The 25,365-nt window shown below is 34.4% G+C and overlaps 1 protein-coding gene across 17 annotated transcripts in view; it reads left to right on the top strand.

Moving 5' to 3' along the window:
* The window catches only part of TCF12 (transcription factor 12), a 391,021-nt gene that overhangs the window by 333,489 nt on the left and 32,167 nt on the right, over positions 1-25,365 (top strand). For 14 of the 17 annotated variants that reach the window (XM_033436993.2, XM_033436997.2, XM_033436996.2 and 11 more), the window contains 5 exons: positions 9,314-9,419; positions 10,452-10,591; positions 10,871-11,015; positions 11,676-11,740; positions 19,763-19,841. In XM_033436993.2, coding sequence (XP_033292884.1) covers positions 9,314-9,419; positions 10,452-10,591; positions 10,871-11,015; positions 11,676-11,740; positions 19,763-19,841 — 535 coding nt within the window. The remainder of the gene's footprint in view (positions 1-9,313; positions 9,420-10,451; positions 10,592-10,870; positions 11,016-11,675; positions 11,741-19,762; positions 19,842-25,365) is intronic. The other 3 variants (XM_033436994.2, XM_033436999.2, XM_012534796.3) reach the window with 1 other exon arrangement.

Below are 25,365 nucleotides of genomic sequence, written 5' to 3'. Positions count from 1 at the left end.
ATTTTATTCTTTCAAGAGCACAGATCACTCTATTACAGCATTTCTCTTTGTTCTACATTTAGGGGTGGAGGGGTGGGGAACAGCTTTGATCGTATTAAGTATTTCCAGGCTTACGGTAGATGACATGGCTGGTATGTTAGAAAAGTGTAGCCTGAAAGTTGATAGCCTGTGCTTGATATAGGTCAAAGGTGACTTTTATGTTCTTGAAAAATGCGTAAAGGATGATATATTTTCTTAGTCCTCTGTATCATAAGCCCTTAGTCTTATATGTGTTTTACTTTTACCACATCTAGTTTATTATTGTTCTAACTCTTCAATAAGAAAATCGTATAGTATGTAATTATATTATCCAAAGACTATGGTAAATACTTCATCTTTGTATATATTGGGAAATGTCTGCCCATCAATGCTTTATAGTAAAAAGTAGCACTTTAACGTTGCCAGAGTCTAAGTGAAATGTATTTCCTCACTTGAGTTATAGAATTTTTGTATAATTCTCATAATGAACCGGTTAAATTTAAGCTCACTCTTTAACTCCATTTTATCAATTTATCTTAAGATGATAGGACAGATTTATATTTTGAATATTAATATTTTGATTTCATTTTTAAGATCCTTTTACGGGTATTATGAAAGAGTGAGAAATCCTGAGTGATACTGGCCTTAAAGAAAATGCTTTCCTTTTTTTTTTCCGGTTTTTATTTTTAAATTTTCAAGTTGATTTCCATATATTTAAGGATGCTTGGGGTAATTTAATAAATAGACTGAACAGACTCTAGGAAAAAAGAGATTAATAAGAGAAGAGCCTTTTCATATTTTGTTATTTAAGATTATGTGGCCATATTGTACTGTTGGAAATATAAGAGGCTTGGGCATCTATGTGCAGAAAAGAAAAGGCAAAAAGGCAAAAATGTTAACCCTGTTTTCCCCACTATCAGAAAAGAGAAGGGGTTAATGCTTTATATCACATGTAGCTTTTGTGTAGCTGTATTATGTGCCATGTTATAAGATATTAATATGTGTTTATGATAAATAGGGGACTTAAAATCACTTTGAATATTATCTATTTTTTTGAACTTTGAAAAATAGCAAGGAATAATGGATTTCTGAGATTCCTTACTTATAAAGAACTTGGCCTGCACTCAGTTTTCTCATTGATATGACTCAATTGTGTCCTTTATGCCGAAAGGTAGAAAGTCTTAGAGGTAAAGGAAGGAAAGTTTTGGGAGGAGAGGATTCCTGTTCTCTTCACCTATCTCATCAGCCTCCATTTTCTAGGCCTTGAACTGAAGATGCTATAAAGTGTTCCAGGTATAAAAATTGCAGCAAGTACAGGCATGATGCTCTTTTCATTATTTCAGGGGATTATTTTATTATTAGAGACAACACAGAAATCCAAGTTTTAAAACTCAAGCTTAGAAACACATTTTGAATATTCACCTTCTTTGTATGGAATCTGGGAAAGAAGAGACAGGAACTAACATGATCATAAGGGCTACTCTGTGTCAGGAACTACGCTGGGGACTTTATGTTTACCTCATTTAATTCTCATAACCACTCTGTCATTTAGCTGTTACTAGCCTCCTTTTATAAGTAAGGAAAAATTGGTGCTGGGAAGTTAGGTAACTTGTTTAAGCCCCACCCTGCTAGTTAAATATTGAGGCCAGAACTGAACCCAGGTCTGTCTCCTAAGAGCAGGTTTTCTCTTTTCTATCATCCAAGGACAAGTAAACTAGTCTCCATAGCAGAGGGCCACATTTCACTTATCCTTACTACTGGTTGTATCAAAGTACTCCGTTGGAAAGAAAATGTCACTGAGAAAAACACTAGGCCATTCTTACAAATAAATATGTTTTGCATGTATGATCAGACTTACAATTTTATGAATACTAATTGATATGGTCAGTCAAGCAGCTTTTTACTAGTTTCTATTTAAGATGAAGAACTTAAAACTATCCTAGATATGTTTTTAAATGCAGGAAATTAGAAGGCCTCTTCTAATAGAACTCGTAGTAGTGAAAATTGGTATAGCCATGGTTTTGGCACCTGCCTCCCCACATAATTTGTATTATCATAAGAATTAGAGCAGCAAGTAGCTAAAATTGCGTTGTAAATACTTCTAAGATTTATTTTTCAGATAAACATTTTCAGTTAATAAAAGCACAGAAACCAATATGAGAGTACATAGAGCTACATTTCTGTTCCGTTGGGGATTTACTGCTAATTAACATGAGAGAGGAAAGTATATAATTAATTAACTCGAATTTCCAGGCTGGCTATGGGCCCAGTAGGGTTAAATCTAACATTTGTATGATGAGGAAAACATGAAGTCATTTAAGCATTCTCTGAAGTTAGAATGCTAAAGACATTGGATGACAAGGAGTTTAGCTTAAATCTGCTTTGATTTTTTTTTCCCTTTATCAAAAATGTATGAGACGATATTCTAGATATGAATCCAAGAAGGTCTTTTTTTCTTGATTCAAGTGAACACAAATACCAGGAAGTTAAGCCTCTGCCAGGAGAATATGTTGTCACGGGTCAGGTTTATTAATCTTTTAGAAGGAAATTTATGTTCCTTTCCACTAGCTCATGAACATATTGAAGAAAGGGATCAGGTGCTGTATTGTTGGGTCTAAATATTTTTAAAATGTAGATAGCGAAGAAGTGACACTCATTGATTTGTTCAGTACATTATCCTAGCATACAAGTTTCAAACCCAGTCCCTTAAAAATTCCATGGTTTATCTCTCAGGAAAAAAATTTGTGCTTATTATAAAAATGATACTGGTTACAATAAAGAACTGATAAAATACGCCCAGTGATGTTAAGATTAATTAAAATGTGTTTGACTTACCGAAGAAGAAATTCTCACACATGAAAACCACTATTACTCAACTATACTTTTTAGACAGCAGCAGTAGTAATTGATTTTAAGCTGCTTTGTACTGAAAGCTAGAATTCTTTTTCTTATCGTTGTTAGAAAGGAAATTTTACATTATTTCACCCCAAATCGCTCTCCGGAAATTCTTGGGAAAAGATATTGGTCCTTTTATTTATGAGTGTTGAAAATATGAACATATATTTATGCCTTTTACAGAAATTTCAGTTGTGTTTTTATCAGGCTAACTAATTAGATGAAAAGAATCTTTCATGGATAGCTTGTGTCCCCCTTAGTTAGTCCTACTTCAGACATTTTGCTTTATGATGCCTTTTGGTTTCAGTTCTTACAGTATTTAGTACTGGAACTATATAAATATTCCTCCCCCCCCATAGGCTTGGAATTACCATAAAAACTTGAGTAGTAGGTTGGACTTTACGGCAAAATTTACTACATTTATGTAATATTAAAATACTGAAAACATTGAGATATTTATCAAATCTGTCATTTGTTTAAATATTCTTGGATATTAGGAGATTCTTAAATTAGACTGCTATTTCATGTACTTAAATTTTTAAATGTCTTTTTCTTTTGGGTTGTGCTGGTTTTAATTTTGATTAAAGAAAGAACCAGGAAAGTGGGAAGCCCTGAATTTCAGAAACTTTAAGATTTTGACATTTATGTTAAAGATACGCTTTTTCTCTAAGTTTATGCATAAGGTCAGTATGCATAGAAAACAGTGGATCCAAAATGATCAGAAAAATCAATAGGGAATAGTTTTTAGGAAATTTCTTTAACTTTTAGTTAAATTTAAATTTAACTAAATTTAAATTTAGTTAAATTTCTTAATCTAAAATTTCTTTAACTTTTACTTACTTAGCACTCTTATCTCAATGAGTCCAATTATTTAAAGCAGAAATTTTACTTACTCTTTTTTAAGCAGCCTCTTTTTAGTAAATTCAGGTCCCACAAAATGCAGCGGTAGAAGGAAACTGTTTATGTATATTATTGTGTATGAAACTTGCATAGGTTGACCAGCAGTAACTAAAAAATTCTTATAATAATTACCTAGTTTTTCTTTCTTAGTTTTTGAGTGTTGACCCTTAAATGTGCCTACTTTTAAAATCAGTGGCCCAGAGGTTTAATTAGATTTTAAAGCTAGAATTTGAGTTGGGTTGGGGTTTTCTTTTTTTCCAGTGACCTGAACTGTTTTGTTTGTTTGTTAGTTGTCAGGTTTTAGATACTCAGCTAGATCTTGAGAAATTTTTATTGCTTAATACAAAATATAGTTACATAAAATGAGATAAATTAAGTGTATGCTCCTGAATATAGTATCACATTTTTATTTTAAAATTATGATGGTAGGGTAAATTAGCCAAATGATTTTGTTTTGCTTTATTATTTTGGTAAGTTGATAAAGATTATGCTGGAGATGATTTATGCTATTAGCATAAACTTTTCACACATTGGAGGTTTAATGTTAGCATTAAAGTGTTTAATGGTATTTAACATATTGGAACTTAAAGAGAACTGCTAGTCAAACCATCTTGACAAAAGCGCTAATAGAAGCCTAAACATAATGAAATATCGGTAATAATTTCTGTGTTAGAGCATGTTCAGAAAAATTTATAAGCTTCTCCGTCTTTCTTCTTTCCAAATTAGATAAAGGTGTTCCCAAAATGTTTAAGAGTTTTGGTTTTCGTTTCATAGCCTTTGGAGTTTATGAGACTCCTAGAATATTTCTTTCAAAATAATTTATCTAATTTTAAACTCGTGGGTAAGGAAGAGTGATTTCATCCTGTATTGTTCAATATAGTAACCTGTAGCCACAAATGACTATTTAAATTAATTAAATTAAAATTAAAAATTCAGTTTCTCACTTGTACTGTCCACATCTCAAGTGTTCAGTAGTCACATGTAACGAGTATCTCCTGTATTGTACAGACAAAGGTACATTACTGTCTTTTCAGATACAGAACATTTCCATTATTACAGAAACCTATTGGACAGTGCCCGTCTAAAGCATTCCTCTCATTTTCTGTGGAAGTGTATCTTAATTAAGATATCTAGCGAGCTATTGTCACATACTAAAGAAATTTCCCAATTCATTTCCTCATCATTTAGAACATTTAAAGATATCAGGTACCACACAGGCTTTGGATCTATTTTTAAAAGCATAGGGAATGGCATCATCTTTTAATTCATCACTGGATGTGACAAGATAAAAAGAAAAAAATATCTTTTTAGCAGAAGCTTCTACTTTTTTTCATCTTTGCTGAACAACTGTCAGAAAATCATGCCTTTCTGCCTTGCAGAGATGTTTCCAATATTAATTACAGGAAGGATGCACTGAAATCAAGAGCACAGTGCACACCTCCAGCCTCTAAAGCTAAACAGAGTGGACTGCCCTGAATTGGGGTGATCCATATGACTAAACTGAATCACCCAAGCAGGAAAAAAAGGAATGTTTTTGCTAACTTGACTCCAATTGGTTTTATGAGCTAAAACATTCCAAGGATAATTGTGTAATCACTGTATAGAGTAATGTAAATATTCATCCCTGAAGTACTCTGTCACTCTTAAAAAGTAAGTTTGGGTTGATGGGATGAGGACAGTAGAGATATTACTGTGAATTTATTCTTTTCAAACATACTTAACAATGAAAGGAGAGGTATCTGTTAGATTTTCAGTTATATTCGTTTACGTTGAGGTAAATGTTATGGTTCTGTTCACCCAACACTCAAAATTTCTCTCTTTTCCATTCCTGGAGGAGAAAAATTAAGTACTTGAGAAAGAAGGACATTCCCACATGATACCTACTTTGAACCTGACATTCTGAAATGGAGGCTAGAATTCTAAAGAAAATTTCTAATTACCACATTTCAATAGAACATCTTAAATTACTTAATTGTACTTTTTCTGTTTCTTTTTAAAATAGTGTGACTCCTGGTAGATTTTAATCACCTTAAGCACACATATTCCTTTCTCTTAATTTTGTTTGTTGTGATACAAAATCATATTTAAGATTTAAATGTGTGATTAGATCATTAACTAGGAAAAAACTGGCATCTATGTGCAGGTGATCAGATGACATAAGCAGTCTGGTTTTAATTTGTGGCCAGTACTGATTGTAACTAAAAGAGACTTGCTCTTTTTGTGGAATTGGCTGACTATTTTCCTACATCTGGAGTTAATAAAGTCTTTGAGACCACATCAGTTGTGCTTTGCCGCAAGAACTCTTTGATCTGAAAAATCGCAACTGGCACAACTGCTGCTTCATAACATTGCATCTATGTTTTTGCAAGCTATGGTTAAGATACCAAAAGTAAAGTTTTTTGTCGTGTGTTAGAAATGCTGTTAGATGGGCCTCTTTGAGAACCATGGTTTTCAAAACATTTTTATCATGATAAAAACTTTGAACTTATGTTAGTAAATAAATGATAAACTTATAGTAATTTAGAGTTTTTACCATTTTCATTTATAAGATCTATTCTTTAAAAGTCCATTTATCTTTTTCAAAGTCTATTTATAGAGACTAACATTAAAAACAACTTTGCCCTAAAATGAGCCCTGTGTTCTCAATACAGCTTCAAAATTTTTACATACGAGTAGGCAAGCAGGCAAGCCTCTTCTTCGTGTGTTTTATCTTGGTTTTCTTGCTTTCCATGATAGTCATCAATTAACCATTATCTGATCAGCATATTCTCCTTTATTTACAGCGATTTGTAAATCAGTAAAGTCAGCAAAAGTTCTTTTGTAAATCAGCAGAAGTTCTTTGCTTTTATAATTGCATACATTTAAAATTTTTTAAAGTGTAAGTTTATCTTGTATGGAATATAGTGAATTGAATAGAAATAAGGATAAAGAAATATATATTGGGAGATTATATATAAATTTTAACTGACAAATTATGTAGATTTTTTGTGTGAAATGACACATCAAAACTGGAGTTTTTCATAAGTATCATTGGGAGGTTTACATACTGTTTCAATCTAAAAGCTAGATAGAATTAGAGAACTTTATATTGTATACTTTCAGATCAGTGATGGTATACATAGTAAATAAGCATTTGTGACAAAAACATGTTGTAATGCTGTCTTCTAAATTTTATTCTCATTTGTATTTTCTTTCTACATCTCGTTTTTGTTGTTTGTGGTTTCAGCATAGTTTGGGAAAAATCTGTATATTATAAAGGGGACAGAGGACATCTAGCTAAAGCTAAATTTTGATGCTGAAACTTGATTAAAAGAAAAAAGTACAAAATTCCTTTCCTGAAAACTTTTCCTGCCTATCAGCCTATCTAATACATTGCAAACACATTTGTGTATATCCAGTTCTTTCATTCTAACTCTGTCTTTATGTCATAGCACCGAACTAGAAAAATATGTTTAATATGTATAATGCATAATCTCCTATCTAGGATCCTTCTGGGTAATTCTTAGGAATATATCTTGTCCCAAACTTTTCAGGTACCACAAGTGTGTGTTTTCTGCTCTGGGATATAAGAAGTAGGAAACTAACCTGAAAGGCAGTCCATTAAAAAGACACACCTGTGCTTATAGTAGCATGGCTAGCGAGAAGACTAAAAATTGACTTTTTAACCTTTTATCTAGGGTGAACTGTGTATAAGTAGGATGATGTCAGACAAAAACTATAAGAAATAGCAGTTTGAGTACTAAACAGGCACAATATGTAGCAGTGTAACTGCTCTTAATAAGAATTAGAAAGATATTATTAGCTAATACGTAGTGAGTGGTTACCATGCTAAACATTTTCGAGCCTTCTGTGCGCCTTAGCCATCTTGAGGAATCCAGGTTGTTTTTGTGGGTTTTGTTTGTTTTTTTGTTTGTTTTGGGGAGAGGTTGTTTTGTTTTGTTTTGGCCGCACAGCTTGTGGGATCTTAGTTCCCCAACCAGGGATCAAACCTGTTTCTTCATCATTAAGAGGGCAGAGTCCTAACCATTGGACCGCCAGGGAATTCCCTAAACATTTTGTATGTATTATCTCATCTAATCTTCCCATCAACCCCTGCCCCCCCATGCAGGTAATGTTAGCACCATCTTACAAATGAGGAAATTGAGCCTCAGAAGGTTAGGTAATTTGCCAGGAATCTTTACAGTTAGTTAATGCCTCAGAGAAAGAATAAATGACAGTTTATGTAAATAAAAAATTGGCTCCCATTTTAATCTGTGTGTGCTTCCTCCACTTTTTTATTAGTGCATAGGAATGTATGCTTGATAAAAATATCAAACTGTGTGGAAAGGCATAAAGCAAATGTCTTCCTCCCCAGTTATAAGTCCAGAGGTGTAACCATTAAGTTTCTTATGTGTAATTCCAGAAATCTTCTGTGCTTATGCAAAAAATATGTGGATGCTTTTTTTTACGCATCCTCCCATAATTTTATTGAGCTAGTTACTTTTTTCCACATTAAGTGAACACTTTGAATTTTTATTTTGGATTAAAATTTAATAGTTGTACCCTTATCAGACTAAACAAAAGAAATACGTTTCATACACTGCTCACAGTAGGACACCTTTCCATTCTTCCTGACTCCTGGTTTACTTTTACTTTAACAGACCATGTATCACCTTAAATGTTACTTACTTGTCTTCCTTCTTGGTTTCAGTAGTCATCATGAGAATGGTTTGATCATGTTTTGATTATTACAGTTATTTGGATGCCCATTTAGTTTTCCAGAGAAATGACAGAGTTGGCCATTTGCCAATTCAAAATGTTCATACTTTGTTTATCTGAAGCAAAGGTTTACCACAGGAAATTAATACTGCTCTGACAGATTAAATGAGCCTTTCCTGAAAGCTGTGCCAGACTTGAAAATTTACTTGAAATTAAAGAATTAAAACCCCTGAGCAGAACTTGGTTTAATTTTGCCAACCCTACTAAGTTAAGGAAGTTTCTGAACAATTGTGTTGTGCCTTTCACAGTTAACTTTTAATAGGCATAAAGAATAGTAACATTTAGTCTAACTCATTTTGATTTTGATAAATCTTGTAACAGTGAAAAGAATGGATTTTATGAACAAATTCATAAAATAAAACAAATTTTATTTCATGCTGTATTCAAAAGACATTAGTTTCCACTATCACATTTTGAATCGTGAGCCTATATGGATTTGTGTTTTGTAAGCAAAGTCAACGTTTGTGACTTTATTCAACCACCTGATGTAATTGTCACACAAAGATGCATTACAGGGATATTTAGAATAGTTTTTTCTCTAGTAATCAGCTAAAAACAAACAGGTAGATAATATCCAAGTTAGACGTTATTTATGAGGATTTAGGCCGTTTGTTTGGATTTGTGGTAGGCCTTTTTAGATATTGGATAGGCCTTTTTAGGCCCTTCAGGAAATGTAACACATTTTACATAAGTGGTATGACAGTCATTTACATTTTAATTAAATTTCCTGTTTAATTTTAAGGTATATGCACCATCCCCAAATTCAGATGACTTCAACCGTGAATCTCCTAGTTATCCATCTCCCAAGCCACCAACCAGTATGTTTGCTAGCACTTTCTTTATGCAAGGTAAGTACTGCCAAATAGTTGTCAAGTACTACAACAGTTATCTCTTGTATATTAGCTAATATTTTAAAGTTGTGAGGAAAGAGAATATCTGTATAGAACTTCAGACATTTTTTATCTAGATATGTTTGGCTGAAGCAAATTAAAATTTAGTTTTAAAGTTTCCTATTGCTAATTATTGCTGACTGCAATGTAGTTGGATTACTCAGCGAAGCGTCGGAGTGCCCATCTAATATTGATTGAATTTATAAAGGACTTCAGTTGAGAAAAGTGAGTAAAGCTGCTCTTTCTCATTTTAGGATTTAAATGTATAAAAGCTATTAACAATTTTAGTTTCTTGTTTAAATTACAGATTCATATCACCCCTAGAATTATCAGTGCAAATAAAAAGTGAATATCATAGAACAGAATAAGACTTTAAGAGAGAAAAAGTGTTGCACTTCCTTTCATTCTTGTTAGCAAATCATTTTTATTTGGTCTTCTGTGGTTTTGGACTATGGGAGCAATAAATTACTACATAAATGGTTCCTTGACTTTACATTGGTGAGTGAAGTCATTGCTAACACATTTCTTTTGAAGGCTGACTATAATATAGTCATTATCCATTACTTAGGTTCTCTGTAAGAGAAACTTCTTTATTCTAGTTTGAGAATGTTTGGTATAATATACATTGCTTATAGATTAAGAACTTTTTGTATATGGGTATACCATTTAACCAAAAGTTAAATCCAACCTATCTCCAGATTTGGAATTTTTATTGTCCTCCCTGATATGAATTTAGGTCTTGTGAGGATTTTTATAATGACCTGCCTACTACAGTTTCAATTACTTTTTCTCCCTCTAACTATAAAGCTTTTTTCCTTCATTTAACATAGTAACTATACAGTTTGGAGGGAAGAAAACTAGATGTAAGACTAGGTTGGAAAGGGGAAGAAAAACCTATCTGGAGGGTACCCTTTGAATTTTTATAGCATCATCAAAATAAAAGAAAAAATATTGGCTAAGGAAAATTTTATATTTCTCTTTTTGTCTTAGATGGGACCCACAATTCTTCTGACCTTTGGAGTTCATCAAATGGGATGAGCCAGCCTGGTTTTGGTGGAATTCTGGGGACCTCCACTTCCCACATGTCTCAATCCAGTAGTTATGGCAGCCTTCATTCACATGACCGCTTGGTAGGCTGTAACACATGACTAGGGTGCAGCAACACTTTGTCCTCACTTGTGTTTCTTTTGGATTACAAGTGTAAGATTTGATTCTGCCAAAACTTCTGAATTTTGAAATACTTCTAGGCTTACTTCATGCCTTTTGAAAAAGTAAATGACAAGAGTAGTGCTCTTCAGCTGCTAATTTATGATGTTCTTTTTAACCTGTTATAGTAGTTGCCCAGTTATATGTGCATATTATTCAGAAAATATATTTAATAGATCATGTCTCTTTCCCCCTTTCTTTAGAGTTATCCTCCACACTCAGTTTCACCAACAGACATAAACACAAGTCTTCCACCAATGTCCAGCTTCCACCGTGCCAGTACCAGCAGTTCACCTTATGTTGCTGCCTCACACACCCCTCCCATCAATGGATCAGATAGCATCCTAGGTGAGCTTTTTTAGGTTGGCAAAACTCCCTAAAACTGAATTTGGCGATTTATAGTGAATCTCATATTTTTGAATACATATATATATATTTTTGTTCTTTTCATATTTTTTTTCCAGCTTTATCGAGATACACCATTGACATATAGTGCTGTATAAGTTTAAGGTGTACAGTGTAATGATTTGACTTAAATACATCATGAAATGATTATCACAATAAGTTTAGTGAGCATTCATTATCTTATATAGACACAAAATTAAAGCAATAGAAAATTTTTTTTTCTTTGTGATAACCCTTGATTACTCTCTTAACTTTCCTAAATGACATACAGCAGTGTTAGTTATATTTATCATGTACATCCCCAGTACTTACTTATAACTGGAAATTTGTACCTTTTGACTCAACGTACTTTTTAGTATTGAGTTTAAAAATGAAAGAAAGGAGGAAAAGAAACTTTCTGATTTTCATTAATGTACAAACTGGTAAGGAACCCACCTTTACTTTAGCTTACTAAATACAACACATGCAGAGTATTTGCAGGTTTATTGTGACAGATGTGCAACAACAATGGAGAACACCATTGAAATAATGGCAGAGTGCTAAAAAAGCATGCCTCCTTGCCTGCTAAACTTCTTAATTTGTTTTCCTCTTTGAAATATTCAGGAACCAGAGGAAATGCTGCTGGAAGCTCACAGACAGGTGATGCACTTGGAAAAGCTTTGGCATCTGTAAGTATTGAATTTACATATTTTGCTGAATGATTTTTACACTGCTGAATGCAGTGGTTAGATTTTGTGGGCAGTATGCGTCATAGTTAAAGGGTGTAGTTATAACAGGACCACTTCATTACTCATTTAGAGCTATTTTCGGTTTGTATTGATTTGTACTGCCCTTAAAATAATTCACAAGAACACTTTCCCACCCTATTCCCACAAGAACTGTCCTTCTACTTTCCATTTAAATATCTGTTTTTGTCTTAATGCAACAGATGTAGGGAAAAGAAAAAGAAATTTGGGCATTTTGAAATCTAAAGCACAGATTACTGAGGTTAATAGTTAAATCTGTTTATTAGTTTTAAACATATACTTTGTGAGTTGCCCATTAAAATAAGTCAAGTGGAACCAAGAAACATAACTCAGTTATTCTTCTGATCCAGAGAAGGAAGTGCTTTTATAAGGATTTTTTTCTAACATGGAAGGTATTTTATATATTTTTTTTAAAGGAAAGAATAAGCATCTGCTGCTGATTCATTTAAGACATAGGAGATGAGAGCCTTTCCAAAAAGGAAAAAAACAGATTCATTGAAGAACCCACGCTAAAATGAGTAAAACTAATTTGAAGGAATCCCATAGTATTTTCCTCAGCAAGTAGTTTACATCACACCAGAATGTTAATGACAAAGCAATGAATTGCTTTAATAAAGGCAGTGATCGGTTTTAATATATATGATCCTTAAAACATTGAAACGAAATCCACTCTTTTGGGAGAACATTTACCGGTAGTCCATAAAGATTCCAAATCTAATTATTTAAGAGGTACTTCTGCTTTGTATTTTCTAAAGTTTCTCCTTAGGCTTTTTCTTCCTTCCTTTTTTCCTCCTGAGTGATATGCCTCAGAATTTTTAGAGTTGTCTTACTTATGTCTTACTATGAAGTGCAGTTAACTCTGTCAAACACATTTGCTGCTGTTCATGGGAAAGGCAGACCACTTAATGTGTGAGTAGTAGGAAGCAGCTGTTGAAATTTAAAGAGATAAACCTCTTTGTGAATGGTTTCTGTAAATAAATGTTACTCTAGAGCAGTACACGTTTCTTGAGAAATGAAGCCAAGTCAAATTCATCTACCACATAGTGGTGGCTCACACAAAATAGAGCTCAGTAAATGTTTGTTGAATTCAGTCTTGCATCATATGACAAAAATGATGATGATGATAACAAAACCCACAAAAATATCATCTGTAATTTGTATGCTTACTAGGTGCTAGGCACTATACTAAGCATTTACATGCGTCGTTTCATTTAATCCTCAAGAAAGCCCTGTGAGGTTGGCATTATTATTCCCACGTTACAGATGAGGAACTAAGGTTTAAAAGGTTAAGTAACTTTGGCTCAGAAAGATTAAGTAACTTGCCCTAGGGATCACCAGGCTAGGAAAGGTAAAGCCTAGATATTAGATTAGATCTGATCTAACTAGCTTCACTTCCAGAAAGACAGTGGTACAGTGACTGTTATTTTACAAGGTGTTGATGAGGATTAAAGGGAGTGGTCTCACTTATTCTGGACTTACTCCACATGATGTAAACGACCTACTTTGGAAGAAAATTATTCTATAATATTAAATGAGTGCCTCCCAGGTATTTGATTGACTTGCCAGTTCCTTCTGCTGATTCTGTAAGAATCCAGTAGCAGATACTTCACAGGTAGAAAGACAAGTAACGTTTGAACTTTCGATACTAAGCAACTTAAAAAAAGTATAACCTGCATTTCAGGGGCTTTTTTCTCAAAAGTTTTTGTTTATTTTATTCAAGGAAGATTTCCATAAAGGATCCTTGGCAGATAGGCAGGCAGGAATTTGTGATGTTGTCAGTGGTCCTCCAAGCTCCTTTTCAGTTACCGTTCAAGTCCTTGACTATTCTGCCATATTACGACCAACATACTAGCTAAACCAATTGGCATTTGGAAAAGAAGATCTAAATTCAGTGTGAGTGGAAGCCAGGGGAGAATGTTTAATCTAGTTAGTGGGTGGGCTTTGGTTGTCATGGAAACTCAGCTCTGTCATCCTGTGTTGTTACTAGGCAGGAGCAGCCAGGTCATTCCATAAATCATTTCTGTCATAGCTGATGGTGATGCATTCCATCTGCTCCATCACTGCATGCCATAGTCTGCACACTTCAGATCCCTTCCTTCAATCCATCTCCTGCCCCACTCTGCACCAGACACCTCCCCCAAACACATTCTTTCTCTAACTTCCATTACAAACTCACATTCACTTTAGTGCTCTTAGAATGTCCTGAAAAACAGACAAAAAATTACATTGGGGATAGGAAGGATTAGAAGAGATGAGGAGAAGGAATTTTATGAGGATTACATTTGAGAGTCTGACATGCATCTCAGAATTTGATGTTAGGTATTACAGATCTTTGGAAATGGTGACCATGAGTATTTGAAATTTTAAGTTCTATAGAATGTGACATTTTAAATACAGCATCTAGGTTTAGATGGAGAAATGCCATGCTATTGTCATTAGAAGTTATTTCTAATAGCTCCCCAAATGTCTGATACATGTCTTAGATGGTCTTTCATGTGTGAAACAGAGGTTACAACCTTTGTTCTTCAGTTTATGTATTAAAAAGCACACAGAATACTGGGTGATTAAACATGTAAGGCCAGATAATACATTCGCAAAGGTTCCTTTATTTTAGGTTTAAGCCTGGATAATTGTGGTCTTAATCTCAGGATAGCTAGAAAGAGAATTGTACATGAAAGTATTTACACAAAGTTCCCAAAGCCCTATGGATTATGCATTAGTTTAGATAATAAACTGGGGTAGATAGAGGGAAAGGAGAATCTGGATATTCGTGCCATTTCTGTGTTTCCCTGAACGTCTGCCAGACAATAACCCTTTAAGATTGTGCCCGTGGAGAGTTATATAGAGAAGAAACATCTGGTTTATTTCAGTGCCTAATACCATATCAAAACACTTGGTCTTTAATTTAGAGGAGATCAAACAAGAAGACTGTTGAACTTTGTTGATTATATCAGACTTCTTTGTGATAATTTATGTTTTGATTTCTACCTCAGAGCAAAGGAAAGGGAGAGAGTATGTGTATGTGTGTGTATTGTGTATGTGTATGTGTGTGTATGTTTTAATCTAGATAGTTAAATGGTCAGTAGTCTCTAACAAAAGAAAAGAAAATTCAGGGAAGTTGATGTTTAAAAGTAATTCATGAAATAAGTTTCTTTGTTCCTTAGACTCAATAACATTAGCATAATAAAGATTAACTGAAATGTGCACTGTAGTGTTTAAAAAATTGGGCTTGCAGTTCCAAGGTTGGGCTTGGGAGCACTCCATTGTTTCTTTTTTGTCTGAAGCCCTTTTCATTAGCTTCTGGCTTATTGGCACCCTGCTGATTGGAATAGACCATGACTGATAGGAGGAGGAGCCTCATTTGTTGCAGTAAAATGAGGCATATTACCGTTTAAGCCTGGCAGAAGGTATTGGGAGTTATTCATCATTGGTCACTTAACAGTATGAGGACCATGGACTGCATGTAGAATGAGTTCTTACTTTGTGTTTAGGCTCTAGATTCTAAATCACTCCCATCCCCATTTTTTAAGTAACTGATTTTTTTTCCTTCTCTTTTTTTTCTTTGAAACATCTATGTTAGGGGTTCTTTAAGGTCAGAAAGTACAAAAAGTAATGTATTCCTGATTTAGAATGCTCTTTGTCAAATAAAGCCTTATGTTTAGAATTTCTTAAAGTAGCACAACAGTTTCTATAGAATAAGTATAGTTTGTATGTCATTTGGTAATAGAATAAATTTGCAGAAGTGAAGTTTAATGACATGATCTGTGATCTAAAAGGCTGTATTATTCTGCTGTTTTAATGTTGTTGCTCCCTTCCCACATACATGTTCTTTTTATGAAAGTAAAAGGGACAAGAAAAAGTCCTGTAATTTGCCAGGCTATCTGTCAGTTCAGGAAAAGTATTAGTAACAATTCTGTCTGTCATCACTTTAATTTAGGGCAAAATAGAACCAGGGAATGTGATGAGTGAGTGGAGAAAATACCTTTTATTATACAAATGGAGAAGGTGCTTTTGATAAAAACACCAGAAATTATATGTTGATATGCTTTTGGTACTGCTTCTCCTGTTTTCACAGTGATTTTTAGGAGCCCACACCCACTTTATACATGACATCATTTTGCTTAGTCATTGCAAGGTAGTCATTGGAAAATGACTCTAAAGTATAAACTTCCTCTTTGAGATAAGGAAGTTGTCACCAGTCCTTCACGTGCTTAGGGATTATTTCGCTGTAATGGCAGAGTTATCAGGGAAAATAAGGGTTGATAGCCTGCTTATATCCTCAAAAGCCCATACCTGCCTAATGTTGTGGTATGGACAGCTTAGTACATCAACACTAATTCTCAGAAATATTGGAACCTTACCATATTGTTGTTCTCAAAGCTTATACCGTAAAATTGATTTGTAAATGAATTCATCTTTATAATAGTATCTTTTTCTCCCCTGGGTATTACTGTTACTGAACCCCACTGTATAAATGCTGAGATAAACTGCTATTTACTGAATTCTGCTTTTTTATCAAAAAATATTGTAGCGAATTTCATGTGCAATTTAATCGCTCAAGTTTTTTTTTTTTTTAATATTCAGCACCTACTTGTGCAAAACAGTGACAATGATGAATTCAGTGTTGAACAGTATAAGGTCCCTGCTTTCAAAGAGCTTACAGTCAAGGAGAGAAGATAGAAAAATGGTAACATAGAGCATAGTGTGAAGTAAAATACCAAAGAGAAGTAACAGGTTACACTAAGAATATAAGGGAAGTGAAAATGAGTGTAAGTGGGGAGGTTACATTTGAGTTGGGCTTTGATGTGTTACAGAATTCCATCAGGGAGAAGTTAAGAAACAAGCCTTTTGCAAGGACAAGCTGTGTTCAGAAAATGAAAAAAATATTTTGTTTGATATAATGCTTTATGTAGGTTATAAGGTAGAAAGATATTTTTGTAACCAGATAATGGAATACGTCAAATGTCATTCTGTTTTATTTAGTAGACAACAGGAAGTGCTATATGGCATTTGTTCAAAACTGGTTGAGGACAATAGCTCAGTCAATTATGTATGGGATGAAAGGAGCGGGGAGTAACTAAAAATATAAAGACTTAAATAGTCCAGCCATAAGTTCTAGTAAAAGTTTAAGGTAGTGTAATGGCAGTGAGAATGATGTATGCCCATCCCATAAACATTATAGAGAATTGTGAGCATTGGTGTCTATGGTGGGAAGAGTGGAGGAGCAGGAGAAAGGAGGGGAGAGTGAGAGTGGTTTTGGTGACCAGGAGAATACTGGTGCTAACTGAGATAGAGGAAACAGAACAGTAGAGATGGGAAGGGTGGGAAGCTTGGGGCAGTGATGCAAAGTTTGGGTTTGGACATACTGAGCTTGAGATGAAAGAAAGATATGCTCAGATGGAGAGGTCCAGCAACCAGTAGGAGGATAGAGGTGTCAACTTAGGAGTCATTCACATGGATGTCATAGTTGATACTTTATAAAGAATGGTATTACAAAGAGAGGAAACACAGGTAAATAGAAAAGAAAACTGAGACTGGAGCTCTTGGAAAACCTACACTAAGTGAACTGTATAAGAGAGTAAAAGAGAGAAGGAGCCTGGGTAAAAATTATACATCCAAGGATTTAAAAGGGATACCCAAATGCTAACTTCTTTCAAGGAAGATATCATTCATTCTTTAAGCAAGTATTTATTTACCAGCACTGTTGTAGAATCGGAAGCTACTGCAGATGCTGTGTAATTCACATTGGTCTGAATAAGACCAAGTCCTTGCTCTTCTGGAACATGCATTTCATTAGGGAAAAGGGTGAAAGAGACATATGATAAACAAGTAAACAAATTTAGGCAATTAGGGATTAATGTAAGCAGTATGAAGAAAACAAAGCGGGAGGTATGATACACAGGGAATGCTGTTTCTCCAGTGCTTTCATGCGATTAATTCATATGGTCAAGGAAATTGAAAGTCAGCAAGTTAGTCTAGTTTATGATAATCAAAGTTTTGCATGGAAATGGAACTTCTTTCACTCCTCAGCCACCCACCATCAGTGTTATCAACCCTTCCCTCCCTTACCAGTATTATAGTCAAGACATATTTCATATGTTAGCATCAGTTGTTCATAAAAGTTATAATTATTTGAATCATAAACATGAGAAATAGTGATTTACAAAAATAAAAGGGTATGTTGAGATATGTTTTTGTTGAAGTTCGGTGACGTTATCTAACTTACTTATGGTTGAAATAAATCACTGTATGTATGCAAGCCATTAGGAACCAAAATGTGACCTTTAGCTAATTTTCACAGGTGTGAAAAGTGACAACTTTTAAAAGGTAACAACTTTGACAACTTTAAGACCAACAACACTGATGTTATAGCATACTACTTCCCTATTACTAAGTCTTCCCATAAAGTTTTTTGAAGTCTTCTTGATAACTGTGCTTTTCTAAAATGACTCTCCAGCCTGGGAATTCCCTGGCGGTCCAGTGGTTGGGACTCGGCACTTCCACTGCTGGGGGTCTGGGTTCAGTCCCTGGTCGGAGAAGTATAATCCCGCAAGCTGCCTGGCGTGGCAAAAAAAAATTTTTAATAAAATGAAATGACTTTCCAACCTGAATATACAACTTTTAGATCTGGCTCTTTGGAAAGAGTTGGTGTGTAAAGGGATTTCCAGTTACCATTTAGTAACATCATACAAATTGGTATAGATATACTCATTTGTAGTCAATGCTTACAATTTAATTGGTGCTATCTTCTTTTTTAAAAAAAAAAATGAAAGCTGTTAATGTTTGATGATTGTGACCTGTGGAATTTTGTTTTACGTGAGCCTGTCCTAGTATCTGACTTTTTCAACGTATTATACTGTCTGTAAAACCAGTGCTGAGACCCCATATATGCCATAATTTGGGCCTCTTTAAATTTATTAGAGCTCTAAACTTTCTCAGAGCAAGATTATTTCTATTGGATGACACTTTGCACCCACAAGTAGTTTTCCTATTTAAAATATTTGACCACAGTTTCTCCAAATAAGTTGATTTGTCTGCCCTGAGTGCTGAGATGTGAAGATGATTTATGATGCCTGTTACAGGAATGGGATTGTCCTAGAGAGGAGTTCCTAGGAACCGTTGGTGCGTGGATTAAAGAGACTTTTTAAATGTTTAATGGTTAATTATGTAAACTTGAATGAATTTCTGTCACTATTTTTTTTAGCAATATGAAATAAATATAAAGTGTTGCAACAAAACCTTTAGCCAAAATACCAAAATTTATGCATCCAGATATGTTATCTCTTAGGAGGTAAAGTCCACAGATTATTTGGGGAACATTTTTTTAAGAACTTTCAGGGTTTTTTCACTTTCTCCAAGGGTGACAAAATATCCTTTGAAAACAAGTTTGATTTTTTTACAACACTCACACAACATTAGGAGCTAAATTTGGCAAAAATGTAGTTACTCAAACAACTTTCTAAAAGAAATAAGGGGTAACTATTTTTAAAAATCACTTTCTTTGACTTTTAAAACTATTTTTAGGACTTTTCTCTTCAAAAGGTAACAGTTTCCTAAGATTATTTTTAATGAATAAAATTTAGATGGTATATTCTAGAAAGATTGTTTATCAGACTTGACTTTATAGTCACTTCTCTTTTATCACTTCTCTTTTTTGTTCTAGCAATTAGAAATTTAAATTACTTTCAACTAGGATAATAAAGAAATAGGTATGATCTATTTATTCCTCTCATATTAGAATATATATGATACTTTTTAATCCGAGTTTTAAAACTGGGGCTTCTATAGCCTTTATGCAATGGAATAGTTCTAAAATTGATTAAACAGTTTTTCACTCTGAGGCTTAAGGGTGGCAGCTTAGATTATAGAAATAACTCCATGCAAATAGATTTATATTTTTGCTTTTGTCACACTGATATGTGCATATCTTTGTTTTCTGGTTAGATTTATTCTCCTGACCATACCAGCAGTAGTTTTCCATCAAATCCGTCAACACCAGTTGGATCACCCTCACCTCTCACAGGTAGGCTTTTGTTTTATCTAACTACTTGATAACATGCATAGGGCTACTTGGAAATATTTGAAGTTTATTTTTCAATAAAATATAGTAAAAACTCACACCAAAAAAATCATTTCTATCCTGAGAAAACATGTAAACAGAGCCTTCTCCTGAGTTCATTTTGGAGAATATTGAAGTATTTCCTGTTTGAATTATTTGTTCATATCTTCTCTGATTCTTAAAATAATTTGTGATAATTTCTAAGAACAATTATTATAACAGGATAAAAAATAAGGCTAAGCAATTGGGATGAAGGTAAAATATAGAGAAGGAGATGAATCAAAAATTTTGATAAGCTAACATAGAAAATAAAATAACCTATTTAGAAGTATATATAACTTCTTCCTTATTCTCTGTATTTTCCACGTACCATGTATAAGACTCAAATGAAAAACTCTGCACTAGTTTGTCTTTATTTTTAAGTCCACTGAGTTATTATTTCATATATATATATAAATTCTTGGGGATAATGTAGGGTTTTTTTGCTAAAGAAAAGAACTCTTTGTGAATGTGTATGAATATTGTTAGTGGAGTTAAATAAGTGTTCAGATTTGCATTGCTTTTTTCCTGTTTTTCTTTACAGTAGTTTTAACAAGTTCCAGATACTATCCTACACTATAAATTTGTTGAGATACAACTATTATTATTGTAAATAGGAATTTTTTGATTTATTAGGAATAAATCAAATTACAAGAAGATGCTTGGATCTGATCTGTTAAGCTATAAAACTTGGAATGTGTTTCCTGAGCAGTGTTTGGAGAAAAACCATGCTAAAGAAGAAATGTATTAGTTCTAAGGAAAAGACATTAGACAACTGTGTAAAAATTGCCATTTTCCTCCAACAGTTGACCTCAGAAATGATTCTCTATTCCTGATCAAAGTCACTAGTTCAGTCCATGTGGCGTTGTTGTTGTTGCTGTGAAGCCTTTTTGCATTGTTCAGGGTTTCTGAAAATCAAGGCTCTGGTGTATCAGGGCCCTGGCTATCACCTGTGCTCTGTGATTTAGCCTTGTGACTCTGCTAAGAAGCATTCCAGTGTGGAAATGATGAACTGCTGGCAGCTGCTTTCAGCTATTAGTGGGTTCTGCCACTTTCTCAGACACCATGGCTTCAGCTGTCTAGTAAAAGCTGAACAGCTGTTCCCCACATAGACAGGACTATGAAAGACCCATTGACTTAAAGTTGTTGTTTAACAGAGGGATGAAATCACAGGAAGAATGATGTAACTTTAACCATACTCACCCTCTTGGCAGAGTTTTACTAAAATTATCAGTGTCATTTTTGCCACAGCCTGTTTCACTTTCTCATCTCAGGTAGCTATATTGGCCCTTACTGTATGTTCCCACTGCCTCTTCTCCTCTGCCCAGCCCAGTAAGATAAAAGTGTCCTTGGTTTCCATTAACACTGGTTGGGAAGGCAGGCAGCAGAGGAGCTCAGCATCTATGCAGGGACATCAGTAAAATGAAGAATCAGAAACTTAGACATTTTTCAAAAAATAATGGTCCAAAGTAAAATCTCACATTTCCTCCTCCTTTTTTTTTTTTTGGAATTTGTTTATTTTTTTAACATCTTTATTTGAGTATAATTGCTTTACAATGATGTGTTAGTTTTTGCTTTATAACGAAGTGAATCAGCTATACGTATACATATATCCCCATATCCCCTCCCTCTTGTGTCTCCCTCCCACCCTCCCTATCCCACCCCTCTAGGTGGTCACAAAGCACCGAGCTGATCTCCCTATGCAATGCGGCTGCTTCCCATTAGCTATCGGTTTTACATTTGGTAGTGTATATATGTCAATTCCACTCTCTCACTTTGTCCCAGCTTACCCTTCCCTTCTCCATTTTTATTTGATGTTTAGTGGATGATATCCTCTTTCCACCTTTAATTCAGCTGATTAATGAAGATCTGTGAAAGGTTAAATTGTGTAATGAAGGTATTAATAGGCTTCTTTTTTCAGTTCTGCAATCATACTCAAAGAAAAATATTTTCATATATTCCTGTTGAAATGGCATCAAAGACTGATTTTATACAGGTGCATCTCTGTGTCTCATCTCCTGTATCTAGTGTTTTCTTCTTATAACCACCCCCACATACACACACACCCCAGGCTGGCAGAGCAGACATGGAAAGGGAGGAGGAAAAAAGGAAAGCAATGGGTGATAAAGTATTCACAGTTGAAGGAAAAATGAAAAAGAGCAAACCAGAGCTCCTATATAATAATGTACAAATTATTTTGTACCTTGTGTGGCAGGAGCCTATCATCTAGAGTAAAAATTCCTACCCACTATGTGTGCTCTACACTTGCCCTCTTCCTTATGCCTGAGCATCAGTCAGACTCAGGACAGACCTTGTAAGAATAGTTGCACAGGTGCAAAGCAACATAGGCAGTTTCTAAGGCATTCATCGTTCTTGTTTAAATCCTGCTCATTTTCCTTGGGAACTTTTCAGACTAAGAACATAACATTCCTGCATAGAAAATGCTTACAAGAAAGAAGCTTCTGAGATGATGATATTGTTTTAGTTAGGATACTTTAGGCTGAAAGGAAGAGAAACTCTTGTCTGGACTGGATTAAATAATAAGGGGATTTTGGATATCTTGTATAAAGCCCATAGCAGGGCAAGTTCCTGGACCAGTCAGGGTTCCTGCTCTATTTCTTTGCAATTCTTTACCTCCTTCTAGAATATCAGTGAATAAAAGTTTAATAATTGCAGTACTCAATAGCAATCTTCAGAACATTCACAATAAAAATAAAGAGGGAGTAGGGGGAGATAGGGGAGAAAGGATTCCTCAGTTTAGGCTCATTTCATCAATGAGATATTTATTTTTATCATCTGTCAGCATGCCTGGTGTTAAAGCAGTTACCTGACTTCAGCAAATTTTCAGTTTAGTTGAGAAAATAGAGATAAACACATGAAAATAGAACCGTCAGAATTTACTCTAAACTACAGTTCCTCGGATGTACTTCATGAAGAGAGTATAAAGGAGAAAGAACTTTGAGTATAAAAGAAGAAAGTGTGACAAAGATCAAGATGTAAGAAAGTACCTGACCTGCTCATCCAGAGTCATTGAGATGACTGATTATGAACTCTTTTCACATATTGGAAGTGGAAAGGTTGGCTGGGGCCAGATTGTGGAAAGCAAAGCATTCAGTGCTACATTTAGGATTATTCAACCTTTTCCAAGTGTGGAGTATCTCATGAAAGTTTGAGTTTAGGGTGAGATTACAAAGGGAAACAGCTAACAAAATAAGAAAATGCATGGTAAATAGTCCTAAGAATTTCTCTCAGCCATGCAAAATGATGTTATCTATTCTCTAAATTTATTAACCAGTTTTATTAGGTGGCATATTACTGAATCCCACTCAGAGTGAGAACAGATCAGAAACACTGGGTGAATTTTAGATTTAGTGATGAAAGAAAGCCTTTCCAGATTTTCTAGCCAAATAATTTGATTCTCTTGTCAGCTAACTTGTTCTCTGGAAATAGTCAATAAATTTTGATATCAAGTACGTTTATTATAATCCTTGAATAACAGCTAGCTTTTGGGGGTGGTCACTAAAAAGCTCAGGGCAATTACAAAAATTGTTAACTATATAAAGAGTTGAAAGCTTGCCCTTATCTAACAGAAGGAAGTAGTATAAGCCCAAAACCTCTGTGCATGTCTACCACCAGATAGCAGGTGACAGGGAAGGAAGGGGGGAAATAACCTATTCTCTGGGAAACCCCTTAGGTTTTTAGCGTTTGTACTTTTGTTTTTCCTTATTTGTGTAATAATGCTGCAGTTGGTGATCACAAGCTAGAGATAAAGATACCAGTATGATTCTAAATAAATCTGTATATTTTACTCATGTACTAGTTTTATAAAAAGACAAAGATGCAGATCTGTCTAGTGTCAGAGGTATTCTATAGCATTATGGTCTCTGTCTAGAATTTGAATTCCATTCACAACCCCAGAGTTCTTATCCATAGCTAATGAGCCATCAGTGGGCCAGAATTACAAAAGTCTATGTATCTTTTTTCTTCATTGATTACATGATAGATCTATCATCAGGAAGAAATAATAATAATATCTCATGGTCAAAAAGACCTTTAGGGGCTTCCCTGGTGGCGCAGTGGTTGAGAGTCCGCCTGCCGACGCAGGGGACGCGGGTTCGTGCCCCGGTCCGGGAAGATCCCACATGCCGCGGAGCGGCTAGGCCCGTGAGCCATGGCCGCTGAGCCTGCACGTCCAGAGCCTGTGCTCCACAACGGGAGAGGCCACAACAGTGAGAGGCCCGCGTACCGAAAAAAAAAAAAAAAAAAGACCTTTAGGTTCACAGAGTGAGTGCATTCATATCTTTTACCTCATTCGCTTCATAAAGGCAGAATAAAAACAAAAACAAAAAACTGTGAGTGGCTATTTTTTGTACAGTTACTAGGAATACAGTTATTCCTACAGTTACTAGGTTACTCAGCTAAAGTGAACTATAATAGTTCCAATTTACCATAAGTTTTTAGTTTCCTAAATATGGCGAATTAACCTGCAACAACAAGCTCTGGTGGAACATAGTTTAAAATTTCATTTAGCAATAAACAAGACACGTTAAGTAAACCTTCTCCAACTTCAGATTTCTAATATATTGATAATTCAGTTTGTCACTGAAGATTTGTTAAGAACAAAACCATATATTTAATTGAACAGTCTTCATTATTTTCTATACATAACTTACTTTCAAATGCACAGTCATGAAATAGTAAAGATTTTCAATCATTTGTTTTGTCTTTTTCTTTTTAAAGCTATTTTGGTTGTTTTAAAGCTATTTAAAGCTATTTTATTTTTTTTAATATTTATTTTATTTATTTATTTTGGCTGTGCCAGGTCTTAGTTGTGGCTCGTGGGATCTTTAGTTGAGGCATGCGGACTCTTAGTTTAGGCATGTGAACTCTTAGTTGCAGCATGCATGTGGGATATAGTTCCCTGACCAGTTGAACCCGGGCCCCCTGCATTGGGAGCGTGGAGTCTTACCCACTGGACCACTAGGGAAGTCCCTAAAGCTATTTTAAAACACTGCATTCTCCCCAATACATGAATGAATTAACCCTTTTATTTTTTCTTGTTTTTTTTTTCCTTTTTATTCTTTCTGTTCTGAACTTGTCTCCTTGCTTTTTCTGTCTCCTTTTTTTATTATATTGCCACTTTTCTAAAGTTGAAGAGTAAACAACATTTAACAAAATTTTCATGATGATATTTTCCAAATTAAATAATATGTTTTGGTGTAAATTATGTTGGGAAAATTTTTAGCAGATAATCCTAAATGTATTTGCAATCATTTGAAATTGGTGCATTTGTGCATTACTGGAGGCACAAGTTAACATGACCCTTTAGAAAGCAGTTTTGGCCTTATGAATTAAGGATCATAAATATGTTCATACCTTTTAACTTAGAAATGCTATTTATCCTTAGACATATTCCCCAAAAGAAAAAACACAATATTACCATTCATAA

The sequence above is a fragment of the Orcinus orca genome, chromosome 2 (genome assembly GCF_937001465.1).
Source record: "Orcinus orca chromosome 2, mOrcOrc1.1, whole genome shotgun sequence".
In the NCBI taxonomy this organism is placed as follows: domain Eukaryota; kingdom Metazoa; phylum Chordata; class Mammalia; order Artiodactyla; family Delphinidae; genus Orcinus; species Orcinus orca.
This window is presented reverse-complemented; position numbering and strand designations above follow the sequence as displayed.